Raw genomic sequence first — 25,419 nt, 5'->3', positions numbered from 1 at the left:
AAATTTACACTAATAATGTATAATTAATAAATTATAAATTTTAAATATACGGGAGTAAGACAAAATACATAGTGAGTAAAAAAAAGGAAGTAATGTAATATTGATGACATTTAATATTTTTCATTACATTTTCTTAACTTAAAACTGAACTTTTTAAAAGCAACCTATATGTTTGCTTTGAACTGAAAGTCAATTTAGTATCCAACATAGGTGAAAAAATTATTTGAGAGACAACCAAACTTATTAATAATCTAAGTTCACTAAAGTAAAAGTATGTTGGAGAAGGCCAAACAATTACCCAACCATAGCCTTAATTAGTTTTTAGTAGTTTCTTCATCTTAAAAGTGGGAAAAATTTGTAGCTGCAAAAAGTATTTTCGACATTTTGTTTCTTTGTTATAAATTTGATGATTTTTCTTTTTCCAAGTTTGCAACAGCTATGGTAATCTAGCAACCAACCAAAGTATTTATAATTTTGTATTGATATTTTTTTATGATTTTTACACACCGCAGAAAAAATGATGATCTTTAATTATGAAAACAACCTTTGAGACTAATTTATCTTGCAGAAATAAATCCTCTCGTACGTATTAAATTTTACATAACAGTATCATATGAAAAAGTATTTTGAATATTTCTCTCCTATAGAAATATTTACAAATTTTGATAAAACACATGTACGTTGCATATATAAATTTAAAATAAATAGCAGCAACATTTTAATTTTAGTCAATATTCATTGGATCATTACCATGTAATTGCAAGATGTAAATTGTAAGTAGACAATTTTGACTTTCCACAATGTATTTTGCCCAATTTTCATTTTCTTATTTTCTCTCTCCTCCTCTTTGTATACCATAGTTATTATGAGTGTCTCTTTTTAAAAATAGAGAGAGAGAGAGAGAGAGCTTCATGCAAAACATAGCAAAGGCTGCTTAGTGCTGGAGATTGGAGTTAATGCCTAGCTAAGAAAGGAAAAGTTAGCACGCCATCTTCTAGTTATGAAGTCGTTTTTGTTCAAAGCATATGAGAAATGTTTATCACACCTAGATATATCAATATAAAGCTTCTTGTTGTTGTTCTTTTTTAATTTTTTGGATACAGACTGAAGTTTTTATATACTTAAACTTGCTTTTACGTACACAAACTGTTTCTTATTTTCATATTGGCTCATAGTCATAGAAGATCACCTTTTTATAAGGAAAAGGTTGTAACAATTTTATAATTTTTGTTAAATTTCTGACAAAGATGGGATCCATATCCATTTTTTTTCTTCTTCTAAGAACGTACATAGAAATCATTAGAAATTAGAAAACTTCGTTAACTAAACCAGGTAGCCGAAAGACACTCTAATACGGAAAGGAAGAAATTAAGAGTGTGAAATGAGGGGCAAAAAATGCTTACACGCACACACACAAACAACACACATATGCATGACTGTTTTGTTTTCACAGATTTCATGTGCATGGTGATAGTCTCGTGTAAAGATCGAATTAACTTCCGTATGAAATTAAAAATGGTATGAAATTCATTTAAAAACAACGCAATTATCAGTTAAAACAGAAATTCTTAAGACGTATTCCATTTGCTTCTTAAAGGTTGAATTGTATTTTTATACTTCTATAATGATCAATACGTGATCCTTTAATATATATATATATATATATATATATATATATATATAGCTTCTTTTTTTTAGCCATTACAATAAATTCTATCATTTTTTTCTGCATAAAACTTTAGAATCTTTAGTTTTATTTTTAAATATTTGCGAGTTTAAGAAATATTAAAAGTATAAATTATTTGAAAGATTTAAAAATAAAAGTTAATATCTGAAGAATTTTTTAAACCATTAAACTTAACATATGTATTTGTTTCTTATAGTATTCTCGTATCCGAGATTAGTTAGATGGGTTAGACATTAAAATAATAAGTCTTTTACAAAGTTTTTTTTCCCATACATATAAAATCTCATGATTGAACTTAAGACTACATGGTCAAGGGTTCCAAACCTTTTTTCATTTGTATTCGCATACGCATATATATAGATTTAAAGAGAGAATATTACTTTAATTGTTTATGTTAAATTTTATCCCTATTCAACAAACATAAGTATATAATTAAAGAATTTTTATTTTATATATTTTTTAAAATATGTCAATTATATATATAATATTGAGTATTAAATAGTTTTAAAATAAAATAAATTATTAAATGATATAACACTTGATATATATTCCTATTTTTTGTTGGTCGGATGTGAAATTAATGTTCAGAGAGAGAGAGAATATTTGGATTTTTTATTTTAATAATTTAATTAGTAGATTTTTAGTGAAGTAGAATTTTAAAACAGTATTTACGGCGCTTAAGGATTAACTTGTAGTTATGATTATTTAATAATTTTTTGTAATTAAAAAGTATAGCTTCAATTTTGTAGTCAAACTAAACCACTAAAATAGAATTAATAAGAGAGAGTATTTTAATTTTTAATTTGTTGTAAACTAAACTAAATTGGATGTGAAATTAATGTTTGGGGAGAGATAATATTTGAATTTTTATTTTAATATTTTTAATAGTAGTCTAGTTTACATCAAATTAAAAATTATTAATTGTATTTTACTGCGCTTAGAACAAAAGAAGCGGGTAAGTAACATGCCAAAATGGCTCCAATTTGATTTTTAATACTTAAAAAATTGAGGCTCTAGTTTCCATAAGATTCCAATGCACTTCTCCGTCTTAAACAATGAAAAGAAACAAAACACAATAATTAAGAGATCTTTTTAAAAAAATTCAATCACTATCTTTGTCTTTGAATGCCCACATTTTTCTTCCACTAAAAACAAAAACATTGTAAGGGGTCGACTAGAGAGTTGTCAATGTTTTAGTCACCGATCATTGATAATTAAAAACTATGGTCTCGTGGCCACCTACACAAGTTTCCTTATTTATATAATCTTCTTTTAGAGAGTAACAATTACAGATTGTTCATTGTTGTCAACCCTCACGACTTCGAAACAGACCAAAGCATTACCCGCAATTAAGCATTTCTTTTGAAAATAGAAATGACAAATTGGCCATTGGAGGAATTTGAATGCCCTAATAAAACTAAAATAATTACACATGCGAACCAAGAAACAAACAATTAAGTTGTTCCTAGCATGCTTGAGTTCACACTTCTAACTCTACTTTCACTTTGTTCTGTCGAAGTATAGAAGTTGGTGGTCCGGATTTTTTGTGCCTGGTCCCGAAACTGTTTAGGTGTTTCCAAAAGTCTCATATTAATTGCATAAGAGTTGATATCAATGACAATTTATAAATACCTTTCTCATTTAACGGTGAGGCTCAAATTAATATCAAAGTGAGCAATACCTAGATGCAGTGATCCTAATGTTATAGAGTACTTGAGGTTAGAACATGAGTGATAATGTGATTACTTATAGAGGTATTTGGTTACTTAAGTAAGGAAAAACAAACTCCATAGAAAAACTCACAATAATAAATGTGTGTATGTGTAAGTGTAACATTTAATAGTAGCAGGTCTTAGATTAATTTGAGTTGGGCATTAGGCATAATCTATTCAAAAACCAGAAGGTGAGATGGGAAAGAATTTCGCTTGCTTGTAATAAAAAAAAATGTCAACAATGGAATTGGTGTTAGTTGGAGTGAAAAGGCATGCAAATTGCAAAGGAGTGCCAAGAAGTCACATTTTGCTAATAAAGGTCGGTTAAAGTGGTAGAATCTAAAAACGTGTGACAAAATTATACTATTAACTGTTTTTATTTTTTGTTATGAAGAATGGTGTAGCCTTGGATTGACTATCATGGTTGAGTGGCGGCCAAAGAATAGCAGTAGCCACCACTGAAGAAAGAAAAACAGTAATTATATCAAGGCAAAAAGTTTTTTTTTTTTTTTTTTGTAAAAAAAAGGAGACATTCCACACAGTAATTATCCACAATAGTTTAAAGGAGACATTCCACACAGTAATTATATCAAGGCAATTTTTTATTTTTTATTTGTAAAAAAAAGGTATGAGATATTTTTCTATTGTGGTTAGAGGAAGCTGCATATCTCTTAAGTTGCTTTTTTTTTCTCCAATGATCCATAAAGTTATCGAGCTAGAAGCTTAAGATATGTAGAAGGGACCCATAGTGTCTATAGTTAGATTGGCATATATTTCTCTGAATACAACAAGATTTCCAATGGAGGGTTGACAACAGATTTGGGAGAATAATTCGAAACTTTCAAAAGAAACATGGAACTATAATCTGTTGTTTGGAATTATCTGAAATTTTCAATTTGTAATAAAGAATAAAATCTCTTATCCATATTTCTTTTATAAGTGAGGATCCGTATATCTTTTTCTTTCTTTGATCGATTGAGAACTTGTACTCCTCCTCTTAACTGCATGCATTCAAATGGAAAGAATAATTCCCAAGATGCAAAAGGAAAATGAAAAGAATGGTGGGCATCAATTTCTTTTTGCGATGCTCTATGGTACTATATTAATTATTATGTGGGGGAGATGCAAGCTAGATTGCTCTCTAAGGAACGAAATGGAAACTACATACATGAAAGTGCTTGCAAAATAATACCTCATTAGATTTATAAAGCTTCTCTAGTTCTCAACTATCCAGCATTTGGAACCGTTCATATAAAAGAAAATATGAAGGCACTATGGTGAAAAATACATGATAATTAAGTTATGTTATTTTGCCACTTGTTTTTTATTTGTCTAGGTATTATTCCTTTCTAGAAGCGTAGACCTTAAGTTGTAAATCTGGAGAAAAATGATTGGCACATCTGCTTCTTTGTTTTTAAGTAAAAAAACGTAACCAATAAGAATCCCACACATGCAATATTTAGGCTAAGCACAAAAGTATCATGGGTCTAGCCGATTCTCATAATTTTCTCGACTGTAAACAACATATAAAAAGAAGACGTGAGATTGAGATCCCATGTTTATATTTCAAAATTTTGTCATGCTTAACAAGTTCAAAAGAACACAGATGAAATAACATTGAAAAAAGAGAGAGAAAATAATTTATGTATTAATAATGCAGGAAAATTTTATGTTGACATTTAATCATAACTTATTATTTATGATATGATAAATTTATTTACTTTTATAATAAATAGTTTAAAAATCGTACTTACCAGAATTTTTATGGATTGATAATATTTTTTTTACATTATTAGTGTATAAAAATTGAAATCTTAAAAATAATAAGGTTGGAAGTTGATTTATATTTTTCCCAAGTCTGGAAGAAAAAGTAAGTATGGAGCTTATATTATTAATATAGGTCGTCCAACATGTGAATAGAGGGGACAAGTATGAGGAAATCTCCCACGATGCCTTCTTCTTTTTGGTTTTCATTGCATGTTACAAAAGTTAATTTAGTACACTTATTTATGTCAAAGAGGGAGAGCATGTGGCCAGCCAGCATGTGATGATGGCCAACCATGTCAAAGAGTTTATTTTGTGGGAGATTCGTTTTTTGTTGGGAACAGATTGAAGTATGTTATACGGGTGGCATTAGCTAGAGTGATCTAGAATAGTTAATTTCTTAAAGATGAATGAGGTGCACTATTCCCCAAATAAAAAATGAAGAATAAAAGGAGACAAGAGTTATTATAAACAATGTATGATATATAGGTTAAATGAAAATGTTGTCGTGATATGTAATCAAATTAACACCTAACATTTCTAGAAGTGGGAGAGGGGACATCTGGAGTAGATAAATGGATGGCAAGTTTTCTAATTTAAAAATTATTAAAGAGCACGGGTGGCTTTGCGACCAAGTTTGGCCCACGTGGTTTGGTCTTTATAGCAACTATCTTTTTTTTATTTTGAGAAACTTGTTAAATTCTATTCATATATTTAAGTTTATTACCTAACCCATGAAAATGGAGAATATATGGGGAAGTAGGAACAATTTGCACTGAAACTAACATAAATCACAATAATCCCTAGCCCCGGAAGGCTCCAATTAAATTTAAAAACATTATTCTTTACCTCTGAAAAATTCTTCTGAATTTTGCATATTCATGATCACATACCATTATAACACTAAAGAGATAAAATAAACTTCTTATTGTTATATAAAGAAACATAGTATGTTTGGCATGATATTTTATTTTTCGTTTACTTTATTTTATGCTTTTAGATATTTACTTCTTTTTCTTTTTACAAAATGTTTCTAGATATTTACATAGGAAACACTTTTTTATACATGCTATAAATATCTTCTGCAACAAATAGTTACACTCAAAACTGACAAAATTCTTTCTTTTGATTATTTAACACAATCACACTCCCTCTCAAAACTTGAATTTGAGATAATATTAAAATAATTTTATTTCAATTGATCCACATCAGTAGAAATAATGAAACAAAAAAGAAAAATACTATTTTTATATTCCATATATAAATATTTTAAAACATAAAATAAAGAAGAAAAAAGTAACATTTTTGTTATTTATGAAAGTTTAATTTTTATACTCTTAATGTAAATAAATTATATTGCCAACTTATCATGCACATTAATATATGATTAGATGACAATGTATTTAACCTGCTGATTCATCTTAATTTTTTTTTATTTTATAAAAATAAAGGCATTTGATCAAATCAAAAGAGTAAATTGTTGTCACCTCCTATTCTACACCACGATGTTAAAATATAAACACTAACTTCTAATGGTATGTTTGTTTTGGGGTTTCGTCAAGATGATCTGTGTCCTTTAAATGTGTATTATTTTAACTTTTGTGTTATTTTGATGAATTTGACGTGATTATTATGTTAAACATGGTTACATGATGTTGTTCCAAACATGCACTAAGAGGTTTAAGGGGGTTATTTGTTTTTCTCGAAAAGAAAATCATTGGAAAAATTTTAATAAGGAAAAAAAACTTTTTTGAAGTGAGTTTATTTTTTTATGTAACAATATATTTACTCTAATTTTCAGTGAAATAAAATTATGATATGCTTTATCTAAAAAAATTATGATATACTTTAAACTAAATTAAGAATAAATATAGTCTTTATAGTTCACTTTTTTTAAGTCTTTATAGTTCATTTTAAACACCCTTATTTTATAAGGGTTTTATCCTTAATTATATCATTATGGCAGTCTCACCAGTTGTTCTCTCTCATCTTTTCTTAATTAACATGCTGGATTACATTAAAGCTATTAGAGATTATAATGTTTCACTTTTCTTACTCATGAAAGAGGGCAGATTTAAAAGCATTTTGATGTCATTGGTCGTCAATAAAGTTAACTTTTGGAGTGGATGCACATAGCGCGCGCAATAAAATGGGGATACAAATATGGAAATATGCATGTATCACGAAGTGAATTGAAGAATGGAAACCCAAAAATGGTTTCAGTTCCTAAGCAGGGTGCTTCAAAAGAAATAAGGAAAAATCCTAAGGAGAAAAAAAGGGTATCTTTTATTGCGAGTTGATTGAGTGTGAAATGAGGTTGTCCAAGTTTGTTCGTGGTTAAATTAGAAAAGAAAAAGCCTATAACCTTGTAGTCTAGTAGCGTCTCTTCTGGTTACTAGGAAGTTGTAGTGTCCAAATTCCAAAATAGGGTGTTTGATTTTGATCTCTCCACATTCTACTTTGTTCCACTTAGAGTTAGAGGACTCGTGCCATTAGAAAACAAACAGAGAAGATTATTTATAAAGTTGTTATAACCAGTGTCTTAATAACATTGGTTAATAAATTAATAAATGTTTTTATTAGAAATAACGTTAAAGTATATTAGAAACTATGCTAGAAATATATTAATAATTCTTTTTGATAAAAACTTTTTACTTTTATTCTTTAATCAGTATTTTTCAATATCTAACCAAAGAATTTAGGAAATTAGTAGAGGATTCCACTGTATGTGATCTATTCTACTTTTCTCTAATCTCCTTTTTCTTTAACTGTGCTTTTCTAGTTTTAGATGGTAGTTCTAATATGAGGATACGATACTTGAATAAAATTGTCAAAATAAATGCTAGTGACATACTGTACTATTTATTATCAAGTAAAATTTACATATACTTCATTAAATGAGGAATAAGACTTAAATGATTTAATTAAATTTTATATACATTTCATTCAATAAATAAAATGTGTTGCTACAAATTTCTATTGTTAAAAAAAAAAGAGAAAGAGAGAAAAGGATAATACCAATACTTAAGTTGAATTGCTCCATTTGGCGATTTATGTTTGGTGAGCTCCACCTATATTTCATAAATTTTCTTGTATTTCCGTTGTGTATAGTTCTTTCAAATAATAATTAAAAAAAAATACAACATAATGAACAAAAAATAAAAAACTAATATTAAATTTAAAATGTTAACTCCAAGAGAGTAAGTGTTACAAAATAAATAAATAAAATCAGTTTCCATACAATTGTTCTACTCAACCACCCATATAGTAAGTGTAAACATAATTTACGTGCACCCTGTTGTGTAGGAGTAACAAAGTAAGTTAAACCCAACAAATTCACTCATTTAACCCATAAAATAGTATAATTGAGTGGCTCAACACACTGATCCATTTTAACTCCTCATTTAACCTATCGGCCGATCGGTCATACAAATCTAAGGTAGGTTAAATTGACCCCTTTTTTTTCTTTTACTATAATTTTTTACTATAAATGAAAATCCTTAAATTAATCATTAGATAAATAATACTAATAAAAACTATGTTAATCCCTCTTCACTTAGTCTAACATCATTAAACATCAATATTTAATTTGAAAAGATGAATTAAATTTACAAGTGACTATCACATCATCCTAGTTGATGACATACCAAGTCACGGACTATCAATATAGCTACCACATTATTTGACTGTAAAAACTAAAACAAAAAAAGTAAAGAATAAAAACATTAAAATTTATATTTAGAGAATAAAAGTAAATTTTGTAAAATGTTGAGGGAGAGCATTAGATTTGCCTCGGTGATGCAGGAAAAGAGAACTTTTGTCTTCTTCAAGACTAGGCATAAAACATCACAATATCCATTCGGGGCTCTATACCTCCAAGCCACGAAACCCACGGTTCCCTTCTATTTCACTCACCCTTCGCATCAACTGTATCTTTAACTGTAGCGCCTTATTACTACACACAGTCGGTGGTGCAATAATCCTATTTGCGGTGTCGTATTCAGTTCATTTAATCATCATTAATCCCAATTCCCTTCCAAATAACAGCAACTAATATTCCAATCCCCAATTCAGCGAACGTGGATATGGGAAAGGCATATCCATCTATATGCTATGGAGTAAAAAGACAATTTAAGTTTCGCATTATGAAAAATCATACTTTGTACCGTGGTTGAAATGTAAAACCAAATTATGAATTCACGAATTTAATAAATGATGCAACATGGCAAAGAAAAGCCCTTTGATAAAAGAATCACAAATGTAAAGGCAAAACTGTCATAAAAGCTCAGTGTCAAGAGGAAAATCGATCACACAATTTGGTAGTTTTCTGTGATCAACTGTGTTCTCTGAGAATACTTGGGAGGATTACCACCATTTAGCGGTATGACATTGGTGACCTACAAAGAGAAGTGAAAATATAAGTTTAAGCTCCCATTAAATCAATTTTCAGATATGTCAATTATAATCTATATTATAGAAGATGATAGTAAACGAATTGAATGAAATGATACTCTATTTAGATATAAGATTTCTCAACCATAAAAGCTTCAGGCAAATAAAAGTGTCAGTTTTAAGTAGATCATTTTGACATATCATTTAAATAATAGCACTGTACATCCATGACCATAACTCTAAGCTGAATGCAGAGCAAGAAAATCCAAACATACCTTCAGGTCACTAAATGTTTCAGTTGCTATAAAACGAACTGAAATGGGGAAGAATGCTGATGGTTCGGCTTGTGGAACAACAAATTCCATTGACCCACTGGCAAATATATTTAGTCAGGCAAAACAAGTTCAAAAATACCATGACAATAATACTGCACATGTTAGCTCTTAAAAGCATCACACTATCACCCCAAATTTAGCATACCTGCGGTTTGAATTATCAATCAGAAGGACAGACCACTCCAAAAAGGAATTCCTTGAGTCATACCTGCAAAGCCAAATTATAGGAGATTATAAAGAGAGAAAGAAAGAAATGTGAAATAAAATGATTTCAAAATATATATGATAAAAGTCATCAAATGATGATCTTGGGAGTGGAGGGGAGGAAGGATTGGGGGAAGGGGAGCGGCATTAGTTTTGTAGAGCTTTCTAATTCATCCAAATCCAATCAGTATTTCAAAGATTGTTAACCATTAACATGCGTAACAAAGATCAATTTTAAGATAAACCAGATCACGTACAGCAAATTCCAACCCAAAAAAATCATGGCTGTCACTAACATTTATTGAAAGAAAAATAAAGGAACAAATCCCACACCTCCATTCCCCATCAATCTGCTTAACAGATGGTGCATCTCGAAGAGCAGGAAGAGGTACGGAGATCACAACATTCTGCAAATCAAACAATGACAAAGCCTCATACTCAATGCTGACGTAAGTTTCATTTCCAGAAGAAGAGGGCCAGCAGTTGACTGCAATAAGAGTTGTAAGTTATTAATGCATGAATACAAATACAAAGTAGCAGACCATATCAATTATACTTATAGACCCACTTGTCAGAGGCACCATTGACTCGTCAGTGCTTTGCATTCGCCACTTTAAAAGACCAACACCTTCAGAACCACCAGCTTGACCCGTGGGGAAAGGCCTATTGGGATCCTTTAGGCCTAGTATATTTTCATTGGCAAATAAATCTTTATTCATGTTAGGGTGTGTCTTGAAAATGATGGCTTGATTCTCCCCTGTCTGGACCTGCAAAAAGAAGGCACAATATGCAAGTGCCAATATTTTTAATTGTCCTCCTGAATTGATATTAGAATTCAAAACCAGTCTTAAGAAACAAAACCTAAGAGCACTTAAGAAAGATAGATGGTAGGAGTAAGAGTAAGAAACAAAACCTAAGAGCACTAAAGAATGATGAATGGTAGGAGTAGACACATATAGATGCAATGTTATTTACCGTAGAAAATATTTGAAAAACTGTAGGAAAAAACAAAACAAATAAAACTAAGCAATCAGAAAATAAATCAATTGAATATTGAAAGTTGAGAGACAAATATAAAAATAACTCTTTATTGATAATAGAAAATAATTATTCAGGCTAACCAAAATGATTATTTCAGTAAAACCATAACAACATATCAAAAGCACCAGAATACTTCATGGTCAATCAAACTAAAACCAGCCTTCCTTTTTTCTTCCTCCCCTTTATTTTCGTCCTTGTTGTCATGATGTCATCATGCTTCGTTTAGAACTCTCAGCTTTATTATGCAAGAAGACTAAAACTGACGCACACTCACACGCGCGCGCGCACACCCCCACACACATATTAACACAACTGTATTAGTTGATGGTTGTTCATGAAAAGATCTTGAGAGACTAAGGCACACCAAAAGCTGCTAAGTTCTAACATCTATGCCACAGCCCTCAAATAAAATGTCCGGCTAAAACATATAATTGACTTATTTGAGCCTTGAATCTTGAACACAAGCTGCTTTTTAAACATTATCCATTTGAAAATTAGTCCACAATATCACTAACGAGGATGCAAACTGTGACAAAGTGTAGGAGGAGAAAATAAAGAAAACATTAGGAAAAAAAATAAGTAGAGAAAAAAATCTGTTTATAGATCTAAATGGCCCCTCTAAGAAATTATTTTTAACATAACACAATGACGTCATTTAATCTATGCTACTGATTCCGCCTAGTGGGAAAGGCTTAGGTCATCGTTCTTGTAGGGAAATTTTTTTTTTCATACAAACCTCTTTCACCTAATGCTGCTGAGATTTAATGCAACAAGTATCATTGTTTTAAAAAAAGAAAAACCAATTATTCAAAAAACTACTCAGGTTATGCAAACCAGAAGCTCAGTGGACACACACATCAAGGTAGAGAGAGATAATGTGATACCTGAACTTGAATATGTCCATCCTCTTTGTCAAGAATTTGGAGAGACAATGTGCCTTGAACATCAAAATTACTGACTCCACCATCTCGTTTTAGTGTCACATTTAGTTTCTCTTCAACAGTTAAAGAAATGGGATCTGTTGATGGTAGGGCAGCTGCCTGAGGCAGGCCAAGTTTTGGCTGAACATGTTCAAGAATGACCTCACCTTCTGCTTTCAATGATTCCAAAAACTGATTTGTCCTTTGAGATTTACCAAGCTTCATTCCAATACCTTTTGGTGGAGCAGTGGCAGATGAAGTTGGACGACCTAGGGAAGAGAATACAGGAGTACATAAATGAAAAGGCCACTCTTCATTTAGCAATGGATTAATTTGGACATAGAATAAACCACAGCCAGGATACAGCACGTTTCAATGCCCTTTTAAGTTATTACATTTAGAAGCATTCTAGAAGAATTCACAAAAATCCATGAAAACCAACCTTTAGACTTGGTAGAAAAGGAATCAACATCAGAATTCAATCCAAAACCAGAGCCACTTGCAAAACCAGTTCCGCTGCTAGATATGCTCAAATCACTAAAGCTATTTTCAATTTTTCCAGAGCCTAGTGACTGTAAAGGACCAAATCCCCCTTTATCACCTCTGTTCTTTTCAATCTGTAGAACACATGCATTAATTTGAATAAATAATGCACACTCCCAGAATTTTGAATATAAAACAATGAAACACATAGTCCCTCCATTCATACCTTGCTTTTATCAATCTCACTAGCTTTCCGCTTCATAACATCCTTAGTATCATTGATTTTGCTCTGCATAACCAGCTTGTGCAGTTTCTCTTCATGACTTTCCATCTCACAGTATTGCTTAACTTGTGCAACAGTCACATTTTCCGTGTGCCCAAGAGAGATGACTTCATCAAATGCAAAAATCAACTCAAATGCATTTTGGCAAATATCCTCTTCATCAAGGGAGTAAGAATATTCGGGAACCTAAATGTATTAAGGAATGAACTAATTATAAATATAAGCACGGTATTTTAGTAAAAATTTTATTAAATGGCTCTAAAACTGACCAATAAAGCTAAAATAAGTTCCCAGTACAAACCAATTGATCAATCCTAAATCATCCTGAACCTTCCAATAAAAATCAATATATTAAATGCCATGTTTAAGAGAAACCTACATAGAATGATTGTATCGTTAAAACTCGGAAAAACCAAAATGACAGCAAAGTGAGTAGACAAAGGCACAGAACAAAATCTAGATTCAGGCCAGCAAGTCTCACCGAGTTAAAGACAAAACCAAGTAATTGAAAAGAAATTGAGTTAATAACATAATACATTAAACATAAAGCATAAAAAAAAGGATACAAGTTTGGAGAGAAGTCTCAGAGTTGCCAAGTCTTCCAGTATGTTGCTATGTTTGTTTGTTACAAGAAGCAGGTATAGAGCTTCCATTGGCTGGTAAACATAGCGCACATTCTCCATCTCAACATATGTGTGTTGCTTTCCAGTGCCTATTAACTTGGGAAATGCTGCTAGAAGTCCCTCAATTCTGATACGAGACATGTCCACAAACTGTCTAGAAACTAGAACTGGAAACAACACATAAGGTTTGTTGGTATAAGAGCATAGGTGTTGAATCCATTTGGCTTAGGTACCACCAAATTCAACATTAAGCGATTCAAGATTAAGCTTTTCTGTACAAACTAAAAATGAATTTTGAATTTAACAAAATTAAGTAATGGCAATTAATAAGATATCATATTAAGAATCATGCACAGCTAACAGATTGAGTTATTGAAGTAGGAAAAGGATTTCATAATTCTATAATTTATGTTTCTGGCAGAGAGTGATCAGAAGATAGATTGTACAGATAAAGAAAACATCGAGAAAAAAATACACATCATGTATCCCAATTTTAGCCATGCTAGCAGTAGTATACGGCATATTTAGTTACTTGGTTATCTCAACATCAGGAGCCACAAACAAATCTAAAGATATAACTTTGACAGTAGATTCCCCACATGTCAAACTAATGTATATGCTGCTGGAAAGCAGCTACCCTTCTTGGAATTTATATCTAATATTTCCTAAAACCATATAGCCTGTGTTTCAGGCTCAGATTACTGAAAAGGAAGAATACAACTGTTCTTTCAAATGAAAAAAGGTCATGGAGAGAACTCACCTTTGCCAGATTTGCTCACAATGGAAGCAGCAAGGACAACCTGTTCAACAAGTAAAACAAAAATTTAATGGAACATAGAGGAAGTCAAGAACAGATAGAAAGAGAGCATACCATTCTCATTCCCAAGTGAATTCTTCCTTTTCCTTAGTCAAAAAGGCTATATTTTTCTCATTTTACAAAAGGGACTGAGCCTGTGACCTCTGTGTCTAAACCCAATCCCACCCCCACGATCTAAGCAACACCCAACTAGCATCTGACGAGCAAATTGCTTAGACAAACCAGGCCGCCACTAATTTAGGATTACATTAAAAATTCAAAGTTATGTAGCTAAAATTTAGGTAAACAAAAACATAGAAGATCCAAAATTACCAGTAATCTTGAAGCAAATTCAAGCTAGAATGTTACCACAAGCAAGAAGGAAAATATTATACAAGATTGCAATTTTAAAGCAGATCAAAATATATTAGGAGGTTCCTTCAGGCTGCAATTCTAGATCATGGTTTAAAAGTACATATGTATAACAAAATTGGAGTAGCTACAATATGAATATAGTATAAAAACTATGAAAAAAAAGTGATAAGTAAAATAAATTAGTTAAAAAAAATCAAATAATAATGTTAAATAGTCAAGCAAATCAAACAATTCCTTAAATATGTAACTAGGGGACTGTAAGGAGACAAGAAGTGTTACCATGTTTTCACTTAATCTTTGAAATGAAAAGTTGCTTCCAGTGTCAAATTGAATCTGCCAAAACAACAAAGTCCATGGTGTTGTTACGAGCCACAGATCCAGATATCAAGCATACAATTAGAGCTGTCAATGTGAGCCGCTCTAGCTTATATCAGTCATGGCCAAAAATCCTGTAGGGCCAAAAAGGCCAAAGGGCTAGGGCTAACCCATTGGTCAAGTCATAAATTAAAAAATAAAATAAAGATGGATGATAGGTCCAAAAGGCCCACAGGGGTAGAATCAACCCTTGTATGTCTTTGGGCTTTTGATATCAGATACATTAAGTTTTTTACCAAAAATTAAAACCATATAGCCTGTGGACCAAGTAGAACTAGAACCTCATATAATGTTGATTTCACCTAAACTCCTTTTGTGTCATCTGTGGGTGGTCTATGTCTTTGCATGCATTAACAGCACGGAATAATTAATTTAACTTGTTCTTTAAATTAAGCTCTTAAAAAAATGAAATTAGGATTAACAGCTGTTAGCTCTTTTTTTCATAGTTTAAAAGATCACCTAGATCTAACTAACACAAAGTATCACAACTATATGGATAAAAATTAAAAAACACTATAACTATCAGATTTTAAAAAAAAATGAAAAAGAAAGGCCAAATTGCTGATGCATCATGGTAACAATAACAAATATTTGAAGATTCTTTCTGTTCTCTTAACAAATATCACATAGCAATATCTGTCCTCCTCCATTTTTACCATCAAACTTACGTTACTCATCTGTTTCAATCACTCAAGCAATTTGGGAGAGACTTTGAAGCTCTTTGCATTTAAATGGTTTTAATAACTATAAAACAAAAACCTAGAATACATGAAAAGAAAGATCCTGGTAACACCAAATGAGACTAACTGGTTTGGATTAATTTGAAATGAGAAGTTCATATGCATTACATTGAAAGGCTTTTCGTCACAAAAGACACGAAATAGAATCACACAATTCACAGCAAGAACACCTTTGGCAGAGAACCTTGAGAATTCATTGTTTATCACCCCAAGCCAACAAAAGTAGCAAACAACACAACCACATATAAAGGGACTCGCCCTGTCTATACTACCTCATGGCATTTTAAATTAACTCAGTCAGATCTCATTAACAAAGAACCTAAATCAGAACAAGCAAGCACGTGATGATTCTAATCAACTACGACTCAGATTTCATGTAATCCTGACATTTACGATAAAGGCGTCATGATCCAATTGAGTTAGCTCCATTCAGAAGCACGCATTATTAGAATCAAAATCATACAACACCAGAATAATGCAGATCAATCAAAGAAAAATAAATGGTTAAGCGAAGATTATTCTCTTATAACGAAGCAAAACACAAACGAGCACACTCACGAGAACTAAAGCGAGAGAAAATCGATAGGAACGAATGCAAATTGCAAGAAATAAGAACAATCTAACCTGCTGGCGCTGGATCTATAAGCACCGACCAGCTGAGAGTGATGACAAAAAACTGAAACCAAAGCTTTCTTCCAATACGTAGTAGTTATGATCTATAAACGTTTTGGGTTTACCTCATAAATTTCGTCTTTCGGTCCCTTCTCTGGATTGTAAAACTAAAAGGGTTATTTCCGTCTTTTAATATTTCTTCATAATATACTAGTAGAAAGTTAGGTAGTTCGTGCGTGCCTCTATTTTTTGTAAGAAAAAAAAAAACAGTTAAAGAAAGTAATAGCTGTAGTTATATTTTGAAAATTCATCAAAGAAATACAAGCAGTTATCTAGTTATCTCAGAAATAGAAGATGTGTATAATAAAAGAAGTAATTGTTTTTTATGAATAGTTATAGATATTTCTTTTTAAAAAAAATAAGTATTACCATTAATCTCTTTGTTGCTTTTTTTATATACAAAACATTAAATTCTTATTTTTTACTCAAATAACAATTTAAATTTTATAACGTATCTAAGGTGTGAAATGATTTATAAAAAGCTCCAAAAATTAAAAAATGATTTTTAAAAAGCTCCAAAAATAAAATTGTTTAATATTTCAATAGATTCTCGATTATTTTTTTAAAAAGTTATTTAGGTTCCTAAATTAATGTATATATGGTATCAAAAGTGGAGAATTCAATTGTCAAAGGATGCAAATGTAAAACATGATCTCCTATACAGCTCACGACATTTGTTGATAACTACACATGCAGTTTTGTATTGAGTTGTGAAGTTTTAAAGCTAACAGATCAATAAATGAAGTACTCTTACGAAACAAAGTCGAGAAAATAAAGGCTTGTTGAAGAATGCGCCAAAGATTAAAAAACAAGAGTAAATATTTTGATAATATATGTAAACTTTCTAGATTTCAATCGCGTTTGACTTACTTGATCCACCAAGGTGTGAAATAAAACTGATTTTTTTTATAAAAAAAAATATCAATTATTTTTCAAGTCACACAACTTAAAATAATATTAGGAATTTTTTATTATATTTTTTATCTTTTAATCTATCTTTTGGATAATAAGGATTACCAAGATATTGATTTTCTACCTTTTTAATCCTAAAATAAAAAAAATAAAATTAAAGAATATCTTTTATCCTCGTATTCCCTATAAAAAATAATGAATTTTCATTAAATATTAAGACCAATAACCAAATCAATTAAGATCTTTGATTCAAATTTTAGATATGTAACTGTGTTAAATACTTGTAAAAAATGTTTTATAACTTTTGTTGCTCATAGAAGTCTTATATGACTCAAACAAGAGGTATAAGATTACCTACACGAGATGATACAAGTAGTCTAGACAAAAAAACCAAAAGTATGAGTACAAAGAATGGATATAACATCGTTATATTAACATCGATTTTGTAAAACTCAATGTTAACAAAAACGTGGTAACATATTTGTAAATAATATGCATTCGTTAATGTCGATTTTTGGAAAAATTGATATTGTGTTAATTAAATTAAATTTGTCTCTTCCTCTTCTTGCACTCATTCTGAACGATCTCTCACTCTTGCATTCTTGTTCTCACTATCATTCATCTCTCATCTCTCGCGCTTTCCTTCTCACTTTGCCTCTCATGCACTTTCTACAACGGCGCGTCCACACCATTCTCGCTCTCGCTATCATCTCGTTCTCACACTCGCACTCTCGTTCTCGCAATCACTCTTGCGCTGTCGTTCTCATTCTCTCACTCTCGCGCTCTCACTCACTCACAAAAGGTTAGTCTTCTATAAATGCTTGTTTCTGTGTTTGGTTTTGATGGTGATGGTAAGCGAGAAGCTAGGACTCATTCTTGGTTTTGATGATTTTCAGTTCTCATTTTCATATGCGTATTGCTTCTTGTTAATGTACGTATTACTAACTTGAAAATGCTTGTTTCTGTGTATGTTGCTAAAAACATGTGTTATTTTCTCGATATACAAATACTCATATTGAGACTTTGAATGTATTACTAATATGAAAATGGTTGTTAATGAGACTTTGTGCTAGTGTGAGAATTTTGTCATAACCTTAGGCCCCCAAAATAGGAATATCATTGTTGCTTTTCAAAATAGGAATATCATTCTACCATGGACTTTGTGCTGGTGTGAGAATTCTTGGTTTTGCAAATTTATTGGTATCATATTGTTATGTCAAATGTATCATATTATATTAGTTGCATGGAATAAGCTCCTAGATAAGCATGGAGCATAGTTAATTTGTGCATGGATCAGTTAGTGGATTTAGTTGGTTTGACAAAATCTACTTAATGTCATGTTTATATTGTAAATAACGTTTAGAAACGATGGATGAAGATCAACAAAACTGGAAGAAAATGTTTAACATAATGAGTAAGATTAACAAAAAAGCAGAGGAAATTTTCAACATTGTTCATGTTATGGATCAGGTTAGTAATTTCAATACTATTCCCAAATAAATATGACATGATATAACACATTTGTTTATATTACTTTGCTTGTTAAATGTAGCCTTATGATGAAGTTAGTAAGTTATTTTTTGTAAGATGGAATGATGAACTAGGACATACTTGGCATCTGTTACACTCTAGTGACAACATGCACTCTGTTACATACAACTAAGATATGGTGAATCCAACTCTACTAGCTGGATGGACAGAACTTAGAGAGTTCTATGGGCTCATTGAAAATCATCAAGTGACCTTCATCCAGTTTGGATAGAGTGTTTTCTCCTCACCATTTTCAAAAGCAGTTATAAACCAAAAGCTTACCCTAAATGACACTTATTGTACCACTAAGTTTCTAACTCAATCACTTTTAAAGTCATGCTGACTAAGTACAAAGTAACTTGTAGCAACTTGGTGAGTAATTAAGCACTCCTCTATATGTCAAGTTTTAAAATCATATACATATCTAATATGAATTTTATGTTAATTTCAAGATGTGCTGAGTACCATGTACTTATTTATGAAAGTTGCTAGATTCACCCATCTAAACTTGGAAGGGATCACAGAGTGTAGGATAATTTATAATCATTGGAGGAAGACTGCAAAAATTAGAAATGTATAGAGGAATTTTGCATAATCACAAAATTTGCAAGTTGAAACTCGAATTATATTTGAGTTCCCAGATGCAACTTCTAACTTTGTGTTTATTTTGGATTTGTTTGTAATTAAAGTACATTACTACTCTACTATTATCAATATGTAATTTTTTGTTTATAAGTCTTGGTGATATATTTTATGAGAAATATTATAACTTTTGGTATATTTTATTTATAAATGTTTATAACTACTCTTGGTGCATGATATACTTTGTTTATAACTTTTGGTGCATGACTTATTTTATTAGTTTTTTTAGAACTTTGAATGATAAGTTGTGATATGAATAATTATAGGTTAGTAATTAAAAAAAACATATATGATATTAAAAAAAAATCCAAAAATAACATCAATTTTCTAAAAACTGATGTTGTTAGTAAACAATATCTATTTTTGAAAAAACCGATGTTGTTTTTTGGTAAAACAACATCTGTTTTTAAATAATCAATATTAACGTTGATATTTTAGCGTCGGTAGTTTTAACATCGATTAATAATCGATGTTAAAAGTCCTTAATAACCGATGTAAAAAATATATTTTTCTAGTAATAAAACAAAGATAACTAGTGTTGGATCTTCAAGTAATTGTTGGTTAAAATATAATTTGTCTAAAGCTTCAAATTATGCTATTATCATTATAAGAGTGAAGATAGACTTTGATTTCCCTGTGAATCTAAGGGTGGTTTCCCTTTGAGGTTAATCTAAAAGATATTGGTACAATTGTACAAGTGTTCCCAAGTTGGATTGTCAAGGTGGATTTCCTTAAGTGTAAAAGATCTACTACTATATTCTGATGTTTACTAGGATGGATGATCCCTAGAGCCTAGAGCCGAGAGGCCAGCCAAGAGTGTTCAAATAAAATGGGCAATTTTGTTTAATTTTTTTTGTTAAAATAAGCAACTATTTTAATAAAATAAACAACTTTTATTTTTTAGTGTGTTTGTCTAATATGTTTCTGTTTAAAAAAATAATTTTATGCTTATTTTAATAAATAAATTTTATTTACTTCTTAAAAAAACACTTGTTTTAAAATTATTTTTTTAAACTTTAAAAAAATTCACCCTCTATATCACTTGAATGCGTGGGAACAAAAAATACACACATATTTTTACCATAAATAGTATAGTATTATAAAATCAAACTAATAATAATGCATGCTCTTTAATAACGTTATGTTTCTTAATTATAACTCAATTACTTCGTAATAAATATCTTTTATTTTGTAAAAGACTTAAATAACTTCATTGTCCTTATAAAATAGAATGTTTTTTATTTTAGTATTTATGGTCAAGTAAAATTTTTTTGACTGATAACCTAACAACAACATTAATGACCCATTTATTTGACTTGAAACTATAAAAAAGTTTGAAAAAACAATGATGTGTAATAATTTTTGACAAACTGTACTTTTAAATTCCTCATTAATTAGTTTTACATTGACAACTATTTTGAGTATAAGAGATTTTAAGGAGAGTTTCTAGGATTAGGGTTCTCAGTATAAAATGCTTGTTGTTTTCTAATACTTTGACATAGTAGAAAATCTAAGCTGAACCAATATAAAATCTTGATGCACTTTCTTTTGTTCCTAAACTCCTTTATTGCTTTATATGTTTACGCTCGTGCTTTAATTTGTGGATTGTGGTTAGGATTTTTATTTATTTTTCTCAAGTAATGCTAAATCCTCCTGGAATATCTCCTACTAATAAATATTGAATGAAAAGTAAAATTATCTATTGCCTTAAAAGTAAGAAACATATTTAAAATTTATCAAAAAATATAATAGGAAGATTTATAGAAGGATATAGCAAGAGGATTAAGAATTATTCATTCTGTCATAACGTAAATAGATGTGGAGCCGCTTCTTGGCACTTGGGCGACAAGCTGTATAAAAATACGTGGCTAACGATTTTTTGGCAGAGGAAGGACAAAGAAAATGGCTGCAAATAGGAACTGAAATCAAGGATAAGGACGTCCAAGCAAATGGACAAGAAATTAACAAAGACGGAGACTAGTAGAGAGAGAGAGAGAGAGAGAGTGGAGCAGCACTGTATAATGCAATCCGTGGGCAGAAAAGTTAGTTGATTTTGAATTTTTGACTTGGTCTTTCTTTTCATCCGTGAAGAGCAAAGCATGATAATTGATAACCATATAATTATATAACAATCTTTTTTATTTTAATGTGCCGTGCCCATCTGAGAATGACTCCTCCTTACTATATTCCAAACTTCAATTTCGAGACTCTTACCTTTCCAGACCAACCGTTAGAAAAAAGAATAAGTTGGTTGGTCTTACTCTTTTTTATCGTCAAATGTTAGTGATTAGTAGGGGGATTTGAAGTTGCGACCTTTTCTCATTCTTTTCTACCTTCACCACTAGATCAAACTTATATTTCCCTTAGTCTTTGCTTCTTGGTTTGGATTTCTGAAACTTCTTATCTTCAAACATGTGGGGTCTAAGATAATAGTAAGACAATCATTTTTCTTAGCCATCGTTGTGTTTGCTCTGCAGGTTCTATTCACTTTCTTTCTTGTACTGCTTCTAATATGCTTTTTCTTTATGTTTCTAATCAACAATCATCTCTTATCTGTTATTTATATATTAATTGTAGTTTAGTTTTGTTCTCTTTTATAACTAAAAAGTTTTTTCTCTAAAGCTACAGGTCTCATATATAAATATGAAGGAAAAGAGAGACTTTTCTGAATTTGTGTCAGAATTAATAGTTCTGGCTGATGAGGTTGCCTCATTTGCTAAGAATCCTGAAATTGAGATAGTAGAGGATGCTTTTACTGAGTTTGCCATGTTGGTTGAGAAATTTGCTCCAATCTTCAATGATTTGAGAGACAAAAGCAAAATTATGGACAAGTCAGCTATCAGAAAGTCGTTGGAATCTCTTATGAATGAGCTTACCCGGGCTAAAGCTTTGATCAGAAGCTCCTCTTTGAAAGAGCGCATCAAACGAATTGAGGACATAGCACATGATCTCGGTCGATCATTAGGCATGCTGCGTGTGGCAAGCCTTGAAGTGTCCATAGATTTTAGAGAAAAGATTGGTACATTACAAAAAAAGCTGATGAATGTGAGATTTGGTGGGAATACGAGTCTAACTTCAAGTTCAATATCAACATTTGTCAATGAAGAAAAGGTGGGAGGGGAAATAGAAGAGGAGATAAATAATGTTACTGGAGATGATGTTTTACTACACCTCAAGAATGGTGATGCTGAAGAATTTGCAGTTGCACTCTTAAGGCTAAAAAAGTTCATCAGGGGTGGAAAACTGGATAGCGGTTTAATTAACGTGGAAGCTGCTGTTTCCATTCTTTTTAACCGTCTATTTTCATGTAAGACAGGCAATAGATTGACAATCATTCAATTGCTAAGAAGTGTTGCTTTGCAAAATGATGAGATGAAGGTAAAGTCCTGCAAGTAAGGTGGTGTTTCTTATACTTGTTGGTCTAAAATCACAGAACTTCTAGTTGTTGGTTATCTTACGATATGAAATAGTACTATGCAGGAGAAGATGACAAAGAATGAGTTATTATCAGCAGTGGTGAAATCTCTAACAAGAGACACTGAAGAGAGGAGGGAATCAGTGGGACTGTTGCTAGAACTCTCTGACCTTCCTGCAGTTAGACGGAAGATTGGAAGAATTCAGGGGTGTATTGTTATGTTAGTTTCTATCCTTAATGGAGTTGATCCTGTTGCTTCACGTGATGCAGCAAAGTTGTTGGATATATTATCAAATAATACTCAGAATGCACTTCTTATGGCTGAGGCTGGTTACTTTGGGCCACTAGTGCAGTATTTGAATAAAGGTGATGCATAATTTTCCAACATTTTGCTCTTTATGACATGAAGCATCTATTAATAATGTTAATACAAGTGATTTGAGTAGCATAGTTGGTAGATTTTATAGAAACTGCAAACTTAGCTCCCGTTTTTACCTAAGCAGTCCACTAAAAGTTCTTTAGTTTGTTATGTGTGTAGTCTATAGATGAGACAGTAGCCAGAACAGAAGTAAATTTCTTTGCATTCCCTTAACTTGAAAATTTCAACCCGTGTTATAGCAGGTTCTGACATGACCAAGATCCTCATGGCAACAACACTTTCTAGGCTGGTGCTCACTGATCATAGCAAACTTACCCTTGGACAAGATGGGGCAATTGAGCCCCTTGTGAGAATGTTCAATTCTGGAAAACTTGAGTCCAAGTTATCAGCTCTAAATGCACTGCAAAATCTTTCCAGCTTGACAGAAAATGTGGAACGCTTGGTCAAAACTGGAATTGTAGGATCTTTGCTACAACTTCTTTTCTCGGTAACATCTGTGCTCATGACTCTACGGGAGCCTGCATCAGTTATCCTTGCAAGAATTGCTGAGTCAGAAACTGTTCTTGTCAATAAAGGTGTCGCTCAGCAGATGCTCTCACTTTTGAATCTTTCCAGCCCTGTGATTCAAGGTCATCTATTAGAAGCTCTAAATAGCATTGCTTCCCATCCTTGTGCCTCCAAAGTGAGAAGCAAAATGAAGGACAAAGGTGCACTTCAGCTAATTTTACCCCTTCTGAAGGAAACAAAAATGAAAATAAGGAGCAAGGCATTGAATTTGCTATATACTCTCTCCGAAGATCTAACAGATGAGTTGACAGCACATTTTGATGAAACGCATCTTTTTGACATTGTTAACATTGTCTTATCATCAACATCAGATAGCGAAAAGGCTGCTGCTGTTGGCATACTGAGTAATCTTCCTGTTAGTGATAAAAAAGTGACAGATGTACTGAAGAGAGCGAATTTGTTGCCCGTTTTGGTATCCATTATGGATTCAGGCACGAGAAGTAACTCACCAGCAAAAAGTATCTTAATGGAGAGTATTGCAGGCGTTGCAATCCGGTTCACAAGCTCCTCCGACAAGAAATTGCAACTTCTTTCAGCACAACATGGGGTGATTCCTTTGCTTGTAAAACTGCTCTCAAGTGGTTCAGCAATCACAAAATTCAAAGCCGCAACCGCTCTTGCTCAACTATCACAGAATTCTCCGTCTCTTAGGCGGTCTAGGAAGTCGAGGTGGTTGTGTGTTGCTCCCTCAGTGAATGCATATTGTGAAGTTCATGATGGTTATTGCTTTGTTAGCAGCACATTTTGTCTGATCAAGGCAGGAGCTGTTTCTCCCCTTATCCAAATATTGGAAGATAAGGATTGGGAAGCAGTGGAAGCTGCTCTGAATGCCCTTTCAACTCTATTGCAAGATGAAATCTGGGAAGGTGGTGCCAATTACATAGCCAAATTGTCAGGTGTAGAAGCTATTGTAAATGTATTAGAAGCAGGTGATGTGAAGGTTCAAGAAAAAGCGCTATGGATGTTGGAGAGAATATTCAGGATTGAAGAACACAGAATGAAATATGCAGAATTCGCCCAGATGGTTCTTATTGATATGGCACAGAGGAGTGATTCTAGATTGAAGTCTACAGTTGCAAAAGTCTTAGCAGTGCTGGAGCTGCTACTAGTTCAATCAAGTTATTTCTGATACAAAGTGTATCACTATGATTCATGTTATGGCAGTGAACTTATTTTGGGTTCCATTCATTTATATTTTTTTGTGTACATGCGTGTATTTAATCTTATTTTATTTGAACCACACAGTGCCATAATGGTATTAGTACATGTATTTTTTTTCTAAACTCTCCGGTTTATTAGGAAAAATAAATCCCGACTAATCCGAAATTCAATCAAGAGGTAAGTAAAGATTGACCAAAAATTATTTTCACAAAGGATCAAACATAGTGATCCAAACGATTCAATTTTAACTTTAACACATGTATTTATAGGGAGAGAAATAGAAAAGTTTTTATCCTATGTATATTATCAAGTTGATCCATCACCTTTTTTTTTATTAGGTTTTATATTCGTTGATGAAGGTAATGTATATTCTATGATGAACATATTTCTCATTCAAAATCATGCGAGCTT

General features: G+C 31.6%; 2 protein-coding genes across 10 annotated transcripts; one reads left to right on the top strand and one right to left on the bottom strand.

The window, feature by feature from the left end:
• Positions 1–9,282: 9,282 nt before the first annotated feature.
• On the bottom strand, positions 9,283–16,524 carry LOC100780122 (coatomer subunit delta). Its single transcript, XM_003540951.4, has 12 exons — positions 16,355–16,524; positions 14,895–14,948; positions 14,205–14,244; positions 13,388–13,611; positions 12,765–13,007; positions 12,498–12,672; positions 12,020–12,324; positions 10,663–10,861; positions 10,428–10,581; positions 10,036–10,098; positions 9,831–9,927; positions 9,283–9,560 (listed from the first exon to the last, which is right to left on the bottom strand). The coding sequence occupies exons 2-12, from the start codon at positions 14,895–14,897 to the stop codon at positions 9,471–9,473; spliced, it is 1,593 nt and encodes a 530-aa protein (XP_003540999.1). The 5' UTR covers positions 14,898–14,948; positions 16,355–16,524; the 3' UTR covers positions 9,283–9,470.
• A 5,011-nt stretch (positions 16,525–21,535) lies between these two features.
• On the top strand, positions 21,536–25,130 carry LOC102659538 (U-box domain-containing protein 44). Of its 9 annotated transcripts, none has more exons than XM_006592036.4 (4): positions 21,536–21,918; positions 22,115–22,878; positions 22,957–23,267; positions 23,520–25,130. In XM_006592036.4, the coding sequence occupies exons 2-4, from the start codon at positions 22,130–22,132 to the stop codon at positions 24,974–24,976; spliced, it is 2,517 nt and encodes an 838-aa protein (XP_006592099.1). In that variant the 5' UTR covers positions 21,536–21,918; positions 22,115–22,129; the 3' UTR covers positions 24,977–25,130. The 9 variants fall into 9 exon arrangements, with proteins under 9 accessions (XP_006592099.1, XP_006592098.1, XP_006592096.1 ...); XM_006592035.4 differs by having other exon boundaries at positions 22,109–22,878; XM_006592033.4 differs by having other exon boundaries at positions 21,536–21,963.
• The last annotated feature ends 289 nt before the right edge of the window (positions 25,131–25,419 follow it).

Source organism: Glycine max, chromosome 12 (genome assembly GCF_000004515.6).
Source record: "Glycine max cultivar Williams 82 chromosome 12, Glycine_max_v4.0, whole genome shotgun sequence".
Lineage (NCBI taxonomy): Eukaryota > Viridiplantae > Streptophyta > Magnoliopsida > Fabales > Fabaceae > Glycine > Glycine max.
The sequence above is the reverse complement of the archived record's forward strand: the minus strand, read 5'-3'. Positions and strand labels throughout refer to the sequence as shown.

Bases quoted from the DNA above. Each gene is read 5' to 3' on its own strand.
- LOC100780122 (XM_003540951.4), bottom strand. The intron at 13,612-14,204 runs GTGAGTTCTCTC...TGTTGTTTCCAG, and splicing joins TGTGAGCAAATCTGGCAAAG to TTCTAGTTTCTAGACAGTTT. The intron at 10,582-10,662 runs GTGGGTCTATAA...CTCTTATTGCAG, and splicing joins GTCAATGGTGCCTCTGACAA to TCAACTGCTGGCCCTCTTCT.
- LOC102659538 (XM_006592036.4), top strand. From the start codon at position 22,130: ATGAAGGAAAAGAGAGACTTTTCTGAATTTGTGTCAGAATTAATAGTT. The intron at 22,879-22,956 runs GTAAGGTGGTGT...GATATGAAATAG, and splicing joins ATGAAGGTAAAGTCCTGCAA to TACTATGCAGGAGAAGATGA. The intron at 23,268-23,519 runs GTGATGCATAAT...CCCGTGTTATAG, and splicing joins AGTGCAGTATTTGAATAAAG to CAGGTTCTGACATGACCAAG.